Genomic DNA, 15757 nt, shown 5'->3' with positions numbered 1-15757 from the left:
AACACATATATAATTATGTATTGTTTTTGTGATTCATCACTATGCTTTAATTATGTTCAATTTGTAACAATGAAATTGGGGGTCACCACAACATGAGGAACTGTATTAAAAAGTCACGGCATTAGGAAGGTTGAGAACCACTGCTCTAGGAGATGTATCAGCAAACATTGCTACAAGAGATGTTTGAGATTTTGCTGCCTATTGTTTCCTCTAGGATTTTTATGGTTTCACGATTTACACTTAAGTCTTTTATCCATTTTGAGTTCATTCTTGTGTATGGTGTAAGTTGGTGGTCTAGTTTCATTTTTATTTTTATTTTTTTTTGCATGTATCTGTTCAATTTTCCCAACACTATTTATTGAAGAGACTCTCTTGACTCCATTATATGCCCTTGCCTTTTTTGTCAAATATTAATTGAGCATAATGGCTTGGGTCACTTTTTGGATTCTCTGTTCTGTTCCATTGATTTATATGCCTGTTCTTGTGCCAGTGCCATGCTGTTTTGATTACAGTGGCTTCGTAGTATAACTTGGTATCTGGTTTCATAATCCCTCCAACTTTGTTCTGTCTCAAGATTGCTACTGCTATTTGGGGTTTTTTTTTGGTTCCATATAAATTTTTGGAGTATTTATTCTAGATCTGTGAGATATGTTGTTGGTATTTTAATAGGGATTGCATTGAATCTGTAGGTTGCTTTGGGTAGTGTGGACATTTTAATTATGTTAATACTTCCAATCCATTAATATGATATTCTTCCACTTGTTTATATCTTCCTCTCTTTTTTTCAGAATCCTGTAATTTTTTGAATATAGGTCTTTTTCCTCCTTAGTTAAGTTTATTCCCAAGTTTCTCAAATTTTTTGTTGCAGCAGTAAATGGGATTTTTTTTTAGTTTCTCTTTCTGAGAGTTCATTATTAGTATATAAAAATGCCATTGATTTCTGGTTGTTAATTTTGTATCCTGCTACATTGCTGAATTCACTTCTTAAATCTAGTTTTTTTGTGGAGTCTTTAGGGTTTTCTATGTACAATGTCATGTCATCTGCAAATAATGAGTTTTACTTCCACCTCTCCAATTTGGACGCCTTTTGTTTCTTCTTCTTGTCTGATTGCTATGGCTAGCACTTCCAACTTTATGTTGAGTAAGAGTGGTAAAAGCAGATCCCTATCTTGTTCCTATTCTTAGGTGAAATGGTTTTAGTTTTTGCCCATTGAGTATGGTATTTATTGTAGATTTGTCATATATGACCTTTATTATGTTAAGATATGATCTCTTTATTTCCACTTTGCTGACAGTTTTTATCATAAATGGGTGCTGAATTTCATTGAATACTTTTTTGGCATCTATTGATATGATCATGTGATTTTTGTTTTTCAATTTATTTATGTGATGTATCACGTTTATTGATTTACAGATATTGTACCAGCCTTGCATCCCTGGAATAAATCCCACCTGGTCATGGTATATGATCTTTTTAATATATTGCTGGATCCGATTTGTTAATATTTTTTGAGGATTTCAGCATCTATGTTCATTAGGGATATTGGCCTGAAATTCTCTTTCTTTGTAGTCTTTTTATCTGGTTTTGGAATTAGTATAATATTGACCTCATAAAAAGACCTTGGAAGTGTTCCTTCCTCTTGGAATATTTTGGAATAGTTTGTTTGTTCTTCTTTGAATGTTTGGTAAAACTCCCCGGTGAAGCTATCTGGACCAGGGCTTTGTTTTGCTGGGAGTTTTTTGATTGCTGCTTCAGTTGCTTCAGTTGTTACCAGCCTATTCAGGTTTTCTGATTCTTCCTGATTCAATTTTGGAAGATTGTATTTTTCTAGAAATGTGTCCATTTCATCTACGTTGTCCAGCTTGTTGGCATATAGTTGTTCATAGTATTTTCTTGCAGTCCTTTGTATTTCTGTGGTGTCAGTGGTTACTTTACCTCTTTTGTTTCTGATTTTATTTATTTGGTCTTCTCTCTTTGTTTCTGATGATTCTGGCTAAAAGTTCATCAATCTTGTTTATCTTTTCAAAGAATCTGCTCTTGGTTTCATTGATCTTTTGTTTTTGTTTTTGTTTTTTTATCTTGTGTCATTTATTTTCTCTCTGATCTTTATTGTTTCCTTCCTTCTACTTACTGTGGGCTTTCCTTGTTCTCATTCTAATTCTTTAAGTTGTAGGGTTAGATAGTTTATTTAAAAGTATTCTTGTTTTTTTACGTAGGCCTATAGTACTGTGGACTTCCTTCTCGGGACTGCTTTCTCTATGTCCCATAGATTTTTGGATTGTTATGTGTTCATTTTTATTTGTTTCAAGGAAGTTTCTGATTTCTTTCTTGATCTCATTGGTAATCCATTCATTGTTTAATAACATACCAGTACTAGCCTCCATGTGTTTGAATGTTTTGAGTGTTTTTAGTGTAGTTGATTTCTGATTTCATGCCATTGTGATCTGAGAACATGCTTGATTTTATTTCAATCTTCTTGAACTTGTAGAGATTTGTTTTGTGTCCTAACATGTGGTCTGTCTTTGAGAATGACCCATGTACACTTGAGAAGAATGTGTATTTTGCAACTTTGGGGTGAAATGTTCTGTATCTGTCAGTTAAATCCATCTGATCCAGTCTGTCATTTACAGTCACTGTCGATTTTTGTCTAGAAGGTCTGGGGTGTTAAAGTCCTATACTGTGACTGTATTGCTATCGATCTCTCAAAGTCCTTAAAGAAGTTTTTTTTATATATTTAGGTGCTCCTATATTGGATTGCATATATGTTTCTCATGGTTATATACTCTTGTTGCATTGATCCTTTTAGTATTATTAGTGCCCTTTATTGTCTCTTGTTATGGCCTTCATTTTGAAGTCTGTTTTTTTAGGTATTAGCATTGCTACCCCAGCTTTTTTTTTCGTTAACATTTACATGAAAATTGTTTTCCCATCCATTCACTCTCATCCTGTGTGAGTCTTTAGTTCTGAGGTGGATCTCTTAGAGTCAGCATATATATGGGTCATGTTTCATTACCCACTAGCTACCCTAAGTCTTTTGATTGGAGCATTTAAATCATTTACATTTAAGGTTATTGATAGATACTTATTTATTGCCATTTTAATTCTTTATGCCTCTGTTTTTCTATTTCTTATTATTATTACTACAGTAGTACCTTTAACATTTCTTGCAGTGTTGATTTAGTGTTGGTAAACTCCTTTAGTCTTTTTGTGTCTAGGCAGCTATTTATTTTACCATCTATTTTGAATGAGATAGCCTTGCTGGATAGAATAGTCTTGGCTTCAGATTCTTGTTTTTTTTATTATTTTTAAATAATTTTTATTTCTTGAAGTATTACAAAGAGTATTACATATGTCTCCTTTTTTCCCCCCCTTGACATTCCCCCGGCCTCCCCGACCCCCTAGTGTCTTGTGTCCATTGGTTATTCTTATATGCATGCATATAAGTCCTTCAGTTGATCTCTTAAAACTCCCCCCCCCCCCCCCCCGCAAACCCTCCCCAGGCTTTCCACTGTAGTTTGACAGTCTGTTCAATGCTGTTCTGCCTCTGCATCTACCCCTGTTCATCAGTCTATACTGGTCCCCATTATCCATTTCAACCTCACCAGGGCCGTCCTAACCTCACTGAAGCCGTCCCAACCTCACCGGGGCCATTTCGGCCTCACAAGGGCCGTCTTGACCTCACCGGGGCCGTTTCAACCTTACCAGGGCCATCCGGACCTCACCGGGGCCGTCCTGACTTCACCGGGGCTATCCGTACCTCACAGGGGCCATTTCAACCTCACCGGGGCCGTCCCGACCTCGCCGGGGCCATTTCAACCTCACCGGGGCTGTCCCGACCTCACCGAGGCCGTTTTAGCCTCACTGGGGCCCTTTCAAACTCAGCGGGGCCATCCAGACCTCACCAGGGCCATTTCAACCTCACTGGGACCATCCTGACCTCACCGGGGCCATTTCGGCCTCACCAGGACCATCTCGACCTCACCGGGGCTGTCCTTACCTCACCATGGTCGTTTGACCTCACCGGGGCTATCCCTACCTCATCAGGCCGTTTCAACCTCACTGGGGCCATCTTGGCCTCACCAGGGCCGTCCCGGCCTCACTGGGGTCATCCCGATCTCACTGGGGCCGTATCAGCCTCACCGGGGCCATCCCAACCTCACTGGGGCAACACAAAGTTTGGCACTCTGTCCCCTGCTGGGCAGCTGCCCACCAGACAAAATCTCCATGAACATCCGGCACGCCTGCTCGGGCTTCGCCCTCCACCAAGTGCACAGACTGCCGTCTGCCGTCCCCCAGCATCCCATGCGAGACTGGAACCGATGGACGTGCTTGTGCGCCTGCTGGTACAGCAGTTCCACATCGCCGGCCCAGGCCTCCCCAAACCCGACTCCGCCCCCTGAGCGCGTCCCTCCCTGATGTAAGGAGCCAAAATCTGCAGCCTGCTGGGTTGGGCTCTGTACTTGGTGCCTCTGCACATCCTCCTACTCAGTCTCAATGCTCTTCTTTCTAAGTGAGGGGTTGAAATCTGCAGTTTGTTGGGTTGGGCTCTCTGTACTTGGTGTCTCTGCACATCCTACTCAGTCTCAATGCTCTTCTTTCTTTCCTTCCAGTTGTAGAGCTTCCACTGGGCCAGCTTTCCCATGGTTCCGTATGATAGCTGTTTGTCCTATAGTGGGTAGTTTCGATGTTGTTGTGGGAGGCAGCATGCACAGGTCTGTACCTTACGCTGCCATCTTGGTTCTCCTGGGTCTGCTTCTTGAGTGTGTCTCCCATGGGTGCGAGGAGTTGAAGTCTGCAATTTGTTGGGTTAGGCTGCAAAACTGCAGGTGGGTCTTTTTGTGCCCCTGGCACAGCTTGGATGGGCATGTAAATTGAGTAGGGTGGGGTCTCAGGGAGTCACTGGGGCGGAGCAAATAGTAGTGGCCTCTCTGCGGCTCCTCGCCTCTCTGGGACTCTGGGACTTCGCGTCCCCCAGTGCCGGCGAGCAGCTGCTCGACAGGGCCTCCCTCGCTTTCCGACCGCTGCAAGGCCGTGCCGCCTCTCCCCGTGAGGTCTGGGGCCTCAGAGACCCGCCCCAAGCAAGCCCAGAGGATTTGAGAATTCGTAACCCCTTCCAATTGAAAAAAAAACAAAAAACGCGCATCCAGTTGCAGCCTGCCTGTCGCGTGACGCTGTACCTCTGTTCTTGGCGCCTCTGTAGCTCCTACTCAGTCTCACTGTGCTTCTTTCTTTCCTTCCAGTTGTAGAACTTCCACTGGGCCAACTTCCCCATGGTTCTGAATGGTGGTTGTTTGTCTTATAGTTGGTAGTTTCAATGATGTTGTGGGAGGCAGCACGCACAGGTCTACACCCTACGCCGCCGTCTTGGTTCTCCCAGATTCTTGTTTTTCATTACCTTGAATACTTCATGCCATTCACTTCTGATCTGTAGTTTCTGATGAGAAATCAGCTGACAGCCTTATGGGAGCTCCTTTGTAGGTAACAAATTGCTTTCCTCTTGCTGCTTTTAATATCATCGTCATATATAATAAACGGGTAATATGCAAATTGACTGAACAGTGGAACAACCAGAATGCCCAAGGCCCCTAGCTCCAGCTGGCCCCACCCCTGAGTGGGTTCCCCTACTCTGATCGGGGGAGGGGCTGGCCTGCAAACCACCTGCAGCCCCTCACCCTGGCCAGCTCCACCCCTAGTAGGTACCCAGACCCGGATAGGGGGCAGGGCCAACCGGCAAACCATCCGCAGCCCCTCGCCCCCGATGACCTGCCTTATGGCCCCCATCGGGCGGGCCAAGCTGGATCCCACCAGGGCATGAATTCATGCACCAGGCCTCTAGTTTTATATAATCTTGTTAAATAACTGTCTAAAAATGGTCATAACAGTTCATACTCTAACTAGCAGTATATAAATGTAATAATTTCTTTTTTCCAGTTCGGATTCTGAAATAATAGGTTATGCTTTGGATACACTATTTAATATAATATCTAATGATGAAGAAGATGAAGTAGGTAAGTTTCTTTTACTATGTATTTTGTACATAAAGTTAACTGGATTGTACCAATTTTATGTGTGTTTTTCTTTGCTTTTTCTTTTTTATGAATAAAGGAAAGACATATGCTTAGTTCCAGAAAAGTATCTTTAAAATGATTGCCTTATATGTAATTTGGAGATGAAATATGATTCTTTTAAAAAATATTTATCCCTCTTTGTATTTGGTTTTAGTTAAGCAATATGAATATTAGTAATCTCTGGATTAAATAATCATTTCTGGCTATTGGTTAAAAATCAAGCTATTTTATTTATGTTACTTGGTGAGCAGTATGAGGTTTTTTCCTAATAAATACTTAAACTTTTAACATAGGACTCATGATAATTTAAAAAGAGCAACAACTTGTTAAATTAAGAAAGTCTTTTTTAAGAGCAGCAGCCTGCGGACTGAAGGGTCCCGGATTCGATTCCAATCAAGAGCACATGCCTTGGTTGCAGGCTCCTCCCTGGCCTGGGCCAGGTCAGGGCTCGTGCAGGAGGCAATCAATCAATGTGTTTCTTTCACATTGATGTTTCTCTCTGTCTTTACCTCTCTCTTCTTACTCTCTTTAAAAATCAATGGAAAAAATATCCTCGGGTAAGGATTTAAAAAAAAGAAGAAGAAGAAAAAGAAAGTCTTTTTTACATTGAATCTGTTTGGTGTGACATGATAGAATAAGTTTGAAATCCACACATTTTTTTCATACATCCTTTCCTTTTTTGTTTCACATTACTTGCTTACTTAAGGTAGTCTGTCATTAATTTATTTTATTGTCAGTATGTGAAACACTTTACTAGAAGTCTGAATACATTGTTTGCATATTATAAAAACATGCGTTGATTAGCATTTCACAGTGCTATTGAAGAGTGCATTGTTATCAGATTGGCTGTTGCAATAGGACATAATGGGTTTTTCATTATTCTAGACAGTCAGAAAGGTAGACATATGCATGCATGCATTTTATAAGTCTAATTTACATTGAAATAATAGGATCTTTAAAAAATCTTGAGTAAATAAGTCATAAAGAAATATAGATGATATTGAGTTTACAATGTTTTTTTAAAAATAAAAGTAGAGCAGAAATATATGTAGATATTAACACCACAGAATATCAGTAATGGGGACATTTTAAACTGGGTTTATTGAATAGGCAAAATTTCTTAGACTTAAATATCCTTTTTCTTACATATTTATTTCTCTGTAATATCTAGCTTATAACTAACTTTATTAATTTTTCAGGGGTGAAAAATCTTTAGTAAATATAATTTGGGTACCCATGGTAAAAGAAGCTGTCAATCACATGACAGCATTAAAATACAGTATACACAAGAACATATTTTGAAGGAGATACCTATTTTGCCTAGTTATTTCTCTAAGAAAATTAGGTACAACACACTTGTTATAATATCTTAAAAGACTCTTTTTTTCCTGTTTCAAATTATAACTCTCTTTTGTAGTTATTTATAATGGATGATTTTTCTGTTTTACAAAATATATAGCAGCAATAAATTTTAGTTAGGTGGTTTTCCTTTATTATAAATTTATAATATAATCACGTTTAGAGTCCTAATTTTATTGTTTCACTTCATATATTTGGGCTCTTTATTTTTAATTCAACATCAAAAAATTATCCTTTGGCTAAAAAAAAGATAAACTATTCTGTACTAGAATCACTTTTTTTAAGAAAGATTAAAATAGGAACTTAATCTTTCACCAAAAGGTCATTCTTACTGGCCCTGGCCAGGTTGCTCAGTTGGTTAGACCTTAATCCCCATATACCAAAGTTGTGGGGATTGATCTCCAGTTAGGGCACATGAAAGAATCAACCAGTGAATGCATGGATGGGTGGTAAGATGGATTGTCTCCCTCCTTCCCTCCCTCCCTCCCTTTTTCCCACTTCCCTCCATCCCTACCTTCCTCCCTCTTAAAATAAAAAAATGAATACATGAAGTTGACATAATGAACTTTATTTTAGAGTTCTTTATCTTGGAGATATTTTATAACCCTTTAATTTATTGAAAAGTCTGTCTCATCATCCTGAATATATAGCATATGCTATATCTCTTTTGCTATTTGAGTAAAATGAATATGAGTCTCTTCTGTTTAGAAATTATATTGCTTACTTGACATTTTAAAACTCTTATTTATTGTATTGTGAATTCTACTACATAAGAAACTATTTTATCACCCACTTTTTATGTATGTTTATTTATTTATTTATTTTTGTCTACCTTTTCAGATGATCTTGAAGGTAAAAGATTGTATTTACATATGCATGATGCTTTTAGGCATAATTTCTGGTAATATAAAAGGACACTGTCAAGTGATGTTTAATTCTGGCTGGTAAATTGAGATTTGTTTCACTATATAAGAATTCCTTAATTAAACAGCAGTATATGATCACCTTATATTGCTGTTTTTTATTTTTATGACTGCTAAATCTATCTATTGGCTAGAACACAGAAAATAATCTAGTGCATTTTTTAACAAAATTAAAGCTATTTCTCTGGTAGTACAATCTATTTGAATTACTTTTTGTGTACTTCCTGGAAAAATTTCAGGCAATTTATTTTTTTAAAAAAATAATATTTGAATATGTATACGTACAAATGTATACACATAAATTTTATCCTTATTCAAAAAGAACTGGAAAGTATTTCAGTTCAGAAAATACTTAAATGTTGATATTGTCCCTTTAAAGTAATGCATGTATAATAATGTCTGGTTACTGACATTTTTTATATTAATTTATAGAACTCACCAATATTGTCTGTCTTTATTTCTGGTGGTCTGTTTCAAGTTCCATTTACTTTTAACATTGATATTTCTTTAATTCATAATTAAAGGTAGTAAGTTTTATTTTGTATTGTTTTACCATTTTTTCCTAGACCCTATACATTTTAAAATAAGGAAGGGAATATCCTTATCTAAAGGAGATTTAAAATGGTACAAAAGAAAGTTGCCCATACCGAACAAAAAGATAACAAAAAACTAACTTATTAAGATATATAGCTTTACTTTTGTGTCACCTGAATCCCTTGTTTGAAAGCAGAAAATACAGGAGCATTATGCCTTAACTCCTGTGACAATAGCTCATCCGTGTTGGGTAGCACAGATCAGTAGTCGTTGTTTCTATTATTGTTTCAGCATACTTGTTTAGAACATTAACATTTACAGTGCTTTTATGTCCATTATCTTATTTGATTCTCATAACAGCCTTGAGGTAGGTACTATTTTTCTGTTTTCTAAAAATGGAAGCCCAGAGACCATTTAACTTACAAGGTGTCATCTAGTAAGTAGGATAACAGTGGATCACTATATTTTTGGATACATTCTTTTTTTCCCCCCCTAAGATTTCTGTTTTAATAAATTCTGGCCATTTTACTAACTAGATTCTTTATTAAACCTTGTAATTTTCATAACTAGTTTATAGAGGATGCATACAAACGTTAAAAAAATATAGGTGTCCTTGTTTAACTAATTCACTATGGTGTAAAAGAAGATATACTTCATAGTCCCTCACTCTGACTTAGGACTACTTTTGTTAAAATATCTTTTTTTATAAAATAGTTTTGTCCTGCTGATATGGAGTGGAATTTCAAAGAGAAGGTCCACAAATGTTTTTGAGCATTACCTCTGGAAAAAAGATAACTGTAAATAGATTTGAAGAATAAATGTATTTAGTTAAAAACCAATTATATAAATAGGCCTAAAATGTTTTCAAGGGTATATAAGGACTTTTTAAAAAGCAGTCTTTAATTCTGTATACCTGTCTTCGGTTTCTTTTTCACTATAGTAACAAAGGGCCATTTAGTTCTTATTTTATTTTTTCATTTATCTTATAATAAAGAGTACTTACTTTTACAGGTTATAATAAGTATAGCATATAAAATACAAGATATAAAAATAGACTTAGCTCTAGGAGTTTTAAAACTAGAGTATATTTAATGAGAGAGGATGCTTGTCTCATATCAGAGGTTACATGTAAAACAGATATACTTTTTCATAGGTCTAATTTTGATTTACAACTTTTAGGTATAATTAACATAGTCATTTTAGCTTAAGTTACTGCTACACCAAAATAGTTTGTATGTTACTTTAATTGCTTAGCTAGTTTATATTCTAGAATATATATATATTCTTATTGATTTCAGAAAGGAAGGGAGAGGGAGAGATAGAAACATCAGTGATGAAAATCATTGATCATTGATCAGCTGCCTCCTGCATGCCCCCTACTGAGAATTGAGCCCACAACCTGTGCATGTGTCCTGACCAGGAATTGAACCGTGACCTCCTGGTTCATAGATCGATGCTTAACCACTGAGCTACACCAGCTGGGCCAGAAGTGCTGTCTTATACTTAAAGGAAGTAAAGTTCATTTCACTAACAGCTTTTTCAAATTGACAGTATTAAGCCAGAAGGAACCATAGATCCTTGGAACAGGATCATATTTTACTAGTTCATTTCCAAACTGCTCTTAATTATATATTGTTAAGCTACAGTATTTTATACATTAAAGCTACAAAATAAATCAAATATGTTAACTCCACTTCTTGCTAAGTCATTAGCTTATATTCATTGCAAATACGAATTAAACTTTTTCCTTGGTTAAACTTACATTCCTTAAAGTGTAGATATGTCTCAGAATACTTTGTATTAAAAGGGGTCCATAGTTAAATATGTTAAATAAACAAAACATACTATATTACCCTCTGAAGCATCACAAAATTTACATAAATAATAGTAAGTGCGTGCCCTGACTAGTTTGGCTCAGTGGATAGAGCATCGGCCTGCAGGCTGAGGGGTCCCAGGTTCGATTCCGGTCAGGGGCGTGTGCCTTGGTTGCCGTTAATCCCCAGTGCGGGGTGTGCAGGGGGCAGCTGATTGATGTTTCTCTTTCATCAATGTTTCCAACTCTGTTCCTCTCCCTTCCTCTCTGTAAAAAATCAATAAAATAAATTTTTTAAAAATAATAGTTGGTGCAAATATAGTGATTTGTTAATCCATTCCCTGTTTGGTGGGCATTTGGATTGTTTTCAGTTTTTGGCAGTTCCAAATAAAGCTTCTATAAATATCATGTACAAGTCTTTACATGGACATATATTTTCATTTCTTTTGAATAAATACCTAGCAATAGAATACCTAAGAGATAATAGTAAGTGTATGTTTAACTGTATAAGAAAAGGTCAAACCATTTTTCAACATAGTTGTACCCTTTTACATTCTCACTGGTAATCTATGAATTCCAGTTCTTCCACGTTCTCTCCAATACTTGGTAATGGTCAGTCTTTTTAAATTTTAGCTGTTCTAATAGGTAATAATAATATTTCATGGTTGTTTTAATTTGTATTTTCATAAAGAATAATGCTATTAAGCAACTTTTCGTGTGCTTATTTGCCATCTACAGTGGGGCCTTGACTTACGAGTTTAATTCGTTCAGTGATGGAGCTCGTAACTCAAATTACTCGTATGTCAAATCAAAAAGTGAAGGAGTGAGACACGTGATACTGGGCTGATGTTGTGGCGTTCACTGTGACATTCGCTGTGCCAACTAGTGGTGGGGTATCTGAAGCTGGCTCGCAACTCAAAGCAAAAAATCAGCCGAGAGACTGCTCGTATCTCGAAAAACTCGTTAGTCGGGACACTCGTAAGTCAAGGCCCCACTATATATATTTTTCTTTCTGGCAAAGTGTTCAAATCTTTTGCTTTTTTTACTAGATTATATTCTTATAGTTCAGCTTAAGAATTCTTTATATATTCTAGATACAAGTCCTTTGTGATATGTCTTTCACAAATATCCTCCCTGTCTGTGACTTGCCTTTTCATTTTCCTAATATTATATTTTGGAGAGCAGGTTTTAACTTTTGATTAAGTCCATCTTATCAATTTTTTTTCTTTTCTAACAACTTTTTGTTTCCTATTTATGAAATCTTTGCCAAACCTAAAATCACTAAGATTTTCTTCTGTGATTTTTTTTTACAGTTTTAATTCTTATGGTTAGATCTGTAGTCCATTTCTACTTTTACACTTTTGAGCTAATGGATCTATTTCTGGACTTTCTGTTCTATTGGAATTTCTGTTCTATTTGTCTGAATTTCTGTCCTTTTGTCTATGTGACACTCTCTTGATTATTGTAGCTTTATAATAAATCTTGAAATCATGTACTTAAATCCTCCAACTTTTTCAGTCCTCTGTGTGTGTTTTCAAAATCACTTTGGCCCTTTTAGGTTCTTTGTAGTCCCACATCAATTTTAGAATCAATTGATCAATTTCTATTTTAAAAACTGACTTTGGGATTCTGGTGAATCTGTAGGTTGAATTAGGGAAAATCAACATCTTAACAAAATTGCATCTTCTAATACAAAAGCACAGTATGTGTTTATTTAGGTCTTTAATATTTCTCAGCAGCATTTCGGAGTTTTCAAAGTATAGGTCTTAATACACCTTTTATCAAATATATCCCTAAGTCTTTTAATATTTTTGGTGCTGTTTCAAGTGGTATTGTTTTTTAAATTTCAGTCTCTAATTATTCATTGCCAGTATATAGAAATGCAATTAATTTTGTATATTGACCTTTCATTCCCCACAACTTTGCTAAACTCATTTACTAGTACTAGTTTGAATAGCTTTTTTATATATTCCGTAAGATTTTATACGTAGGCAAACATGTCATCTATAAATAGAGTTTTACTTCTTCCTTTTCAATCTGCATGCCTTTTATTTCTTTTTCTTGCCTATGGCACTAAGATTCCAATACATTGTTGACTGGAAGTGGTGAAAGTGGATATTCTTGCTCTTTCCTGATCTTAAGTGGAAAGCATTCAGTCTTTCACCATTAAGAGTGATGTTAGCTATAAGTTTTACATAGATGCCCATTATCTAGTCTTGTAACTTTAAATATCATTTATATTTACCATTTTAATGTATATATAGAACCCAAACTTCTCCACATTTATGCTTGTATTCATCTAACTGCTTACTTGATATCTTCTCTCAGATTTTTATAAGGTGTCTCAAACTTGCCAGAATTAAACTTCATATTCTTTCTATACTCTTAAATTGCTTCTCCCACTGGGTTACCATCTCAGTAACTGGCAGCTCCATCCTTCCAACTCCTCAAACCAGAGCCTTGGAATAACCCTTTCTTTTTGCTTTTCATACTCCTCTATGAAGTATGTCAGCAAATGCTGTTCCATTTTCATAAAATTGTGACCACTAAGTTTTAAGCCCTTTTAACCTTCATTTTTGCCTCCTATTCTGTCTCCCTTTTCAAACCCTTGTTCCCTGACATTCTATGCTTAGCATAGCTGTCAGTAATTCTTTTAAAAACTAAAGTATATTTTGTTTTAAGTAATAAAGTTTTAAGATTCAGAAACTGAATTCTTTTACAGATACAAGAAGTAAGAGAGATATTTCTTAAAGTTTTTGAAAAATAAACCAAGCATATTTGGATACATAGTCAATATTGGAAAACATTTTCTCTCTACTTGTGGTTTCTTATTGTTTTTCTTTCCTCTACAAAAATTAGATATGATTATCACTCTCACTGCTGGATTGCTTTGTTTTTCTTATCATGTACTGGATTTTTTTCTATTTCTGAAGTATTTTATTATTAAAATCACACATTTGAAAAAGAACTGTTTGAGAGATAATAGATAGGTTTGACCTTGATTGCCAGCTTCACTGGTTTATAGTCACTGCCTGGAGCAATATGCGGACAAGGATTCTAATGCTCAGCAGATGCTGTGATCAATTGGCTGCATCTGGTGTGGGTTAGGGACTGGGGAACAGTGTATTTGCCATCTCTAAACTGTGTTAATAGTATAGGCAAATTTTAAATGATAGCTTGCTTTGGCAGTTGGTGCTTCAGTAGTTATTAGTGATCCTTTATATTTTTGGCAAAGTACATTGAAACAACAAATAGTTTAAGACTGAAGTTTTAAGGACAAATATGAAACTTTGCTAACTTTGTTTAAAAAGATATGGAGGAATCTGCAAGTAACTGGTTAATTTCATAATTAAATTATTTAACACAGTAACACTCAGAGTCAGTAAGGACTATATATTCAATAATGTTTTCAAGGCAGGAGGTTTTGAGACATAATTTACATACAGTATAATTTACTTTTGGGGGTTTTATAGTCCTGCGTGTTTGGGCAAATGTTTACAACAGTAGTGTAACCATAATCACATTAGAGATAGAATGTTTCCATCATCCCAGTAAGTTTCCTTGTACCCTAATTAGAAGTTTAACCTAAAAATGTCCTCGAGAAATATCTTTTATTTATCATATTTAAATATTTAAAGCATAAAAATTTGAAATAGTGCCATTTGCAACAATGTGGATGGATATTAAGAGTATTATGGCCCTAGGTTGGTTTGGCTCAGTGGATAGAGTGTCAGCCTGCGAACTGAAGGGTCCCAGGTTCGATTCTGGTCAAGGGCACATGCCTAGGTTGTGGGCTTGATCCCCAGTAGGGGACGTGCAGGCGGCAGCCAATCAATGGTTCTCTCTCATCATTGTTGTTCCTATCTCTCGTTCCCTCTCCCTTCCTCTCTGAAATCAATAAAGATATATATATTTTTTTAAAAAAGAGTATTATGCTAAGTATAATAAGTCAGATGGGAAAGGACAAGAACCATACGATTCCACTCAGAAATGGTATAGAAAGCAAAAAGCAATAAACAAACAAATTAAAAAACATACTCATAGATACAGACAACTGAATGGTGGTTACCAGAAGGGAAGCAGAGGGAGGACAAAGAGGGTAAAGGGGGTAAAATACATGGTGATGGAAGGAGACTGACTTCAGGTGGTGAGCACACAATAGAGTATACAGATGTATTATAAAGTTGTACACCTGAAGTTTATATAATTTTATTAACCAATATTACCCCAATAAATTTGCTAATAAGAAAAAAGAAAAATATTTATTTAAATGACATTGAAAATTAATTTAAGGATGTTTTTCAGCATAATTGTACCAAGGAAATTATCATTTCTGCTTAGCTCCTTCAAAAAAAAAAAGAATACTTTAACATAACACTGCATCATATTGAAGTGCTTTATCTTTTAATATTACAGAAGAAAATTCCACAAGACAGAGTGAGGATTTGGGAAGTCAGTTTACAGAAATTTTTATTAAGCAGCAAGAAAATGTCACTCTCCTGTTATCTTTGTTGGAGGTAAATAAAGAACCTTGTCATTTTTGTCATCTTAATAAGCTTCTTTTTTACCCTTTTGGGTAAAGCATTATATATATATATCTTTAAAATAGTGAGATTTGCTGTATCATTGCAAGAGATTCACATGCATATTTTAAGAACTATATAATCTGTTAAAATGCTCAGCTTTATTTCCAGTTTTACAAAACACTGTTTTATCTAGTCAGTAACAGTGAGTAAGTTTGAGCAATTTATATCAACTCTATTTTTGTTTTTTTATTTCTTAAATTAAAGTTTGAAAAAATTTTGTTTGTGGTTTTTAGCACCACTATTAAGTTGAAAACACACACACGTGTGTGTGTTTTAAATGTAAACATTGTACATTCTTACCTTCCAGGACTTTGACTTCCATGTCCGATGGCCTGGTGTGAAGCTTCTTACTTCTCTTTTGAAGCACCTAGGGCCTCAGGTGCAGCAAATTATTTTAGTTAGTCCCATGGGTAAGTGACTTATCTTCTTTAAATCATTTTGATTTAAAAGTCAGGATCATTCCTAAAGAGGGG

At 35.9% G+C, this 15757-nt stretch overlaps 1 protein-coding gene across 2 annotated transcripts in view; it reads left to right on the top strand.

The window, feature by feature from the left end:
* The window catches only part of USO1 (USO1 vesicle transport factor), a 78259-nt gene that overhangs the window by 17370 nt on the left and 45132 nt on the right, over positions 1-15757 (top strand). For both annotated transcript variants that reach the window (XM_081101015.1, XM_081101014.1), the window contains exons 4-6: positions 5933-6009; positions 15115-15215; positions 15592-15694. In XM_081101015.1, the coding sequence (XP_080957141.1) occupies positions 5933-6009; positions 15115-15215; positions 15592-15694 (281 nt within the window). The remainder of the gene's footprint in view (positions 1-5932; positions 6010-15114; positions 15216-15591; positions 15695-15757) is intronic.

Source organism: Myotis nattereri (assembly GCF_964212035.1).
Source record: "Myotis nattereri genome assembly, chromosome: 1".
NCBI classification, from domain to species: Eukaryota; Metazoa; Chordata; class Mammalia; order Chiroptera; family Vespertilionidae; genus Myotis; species Myotis nattereri.
Note: the sequence above shows the minus strand (reverse complement) of the source record. Positions and strands in the feature narration are given on the sequence as shown.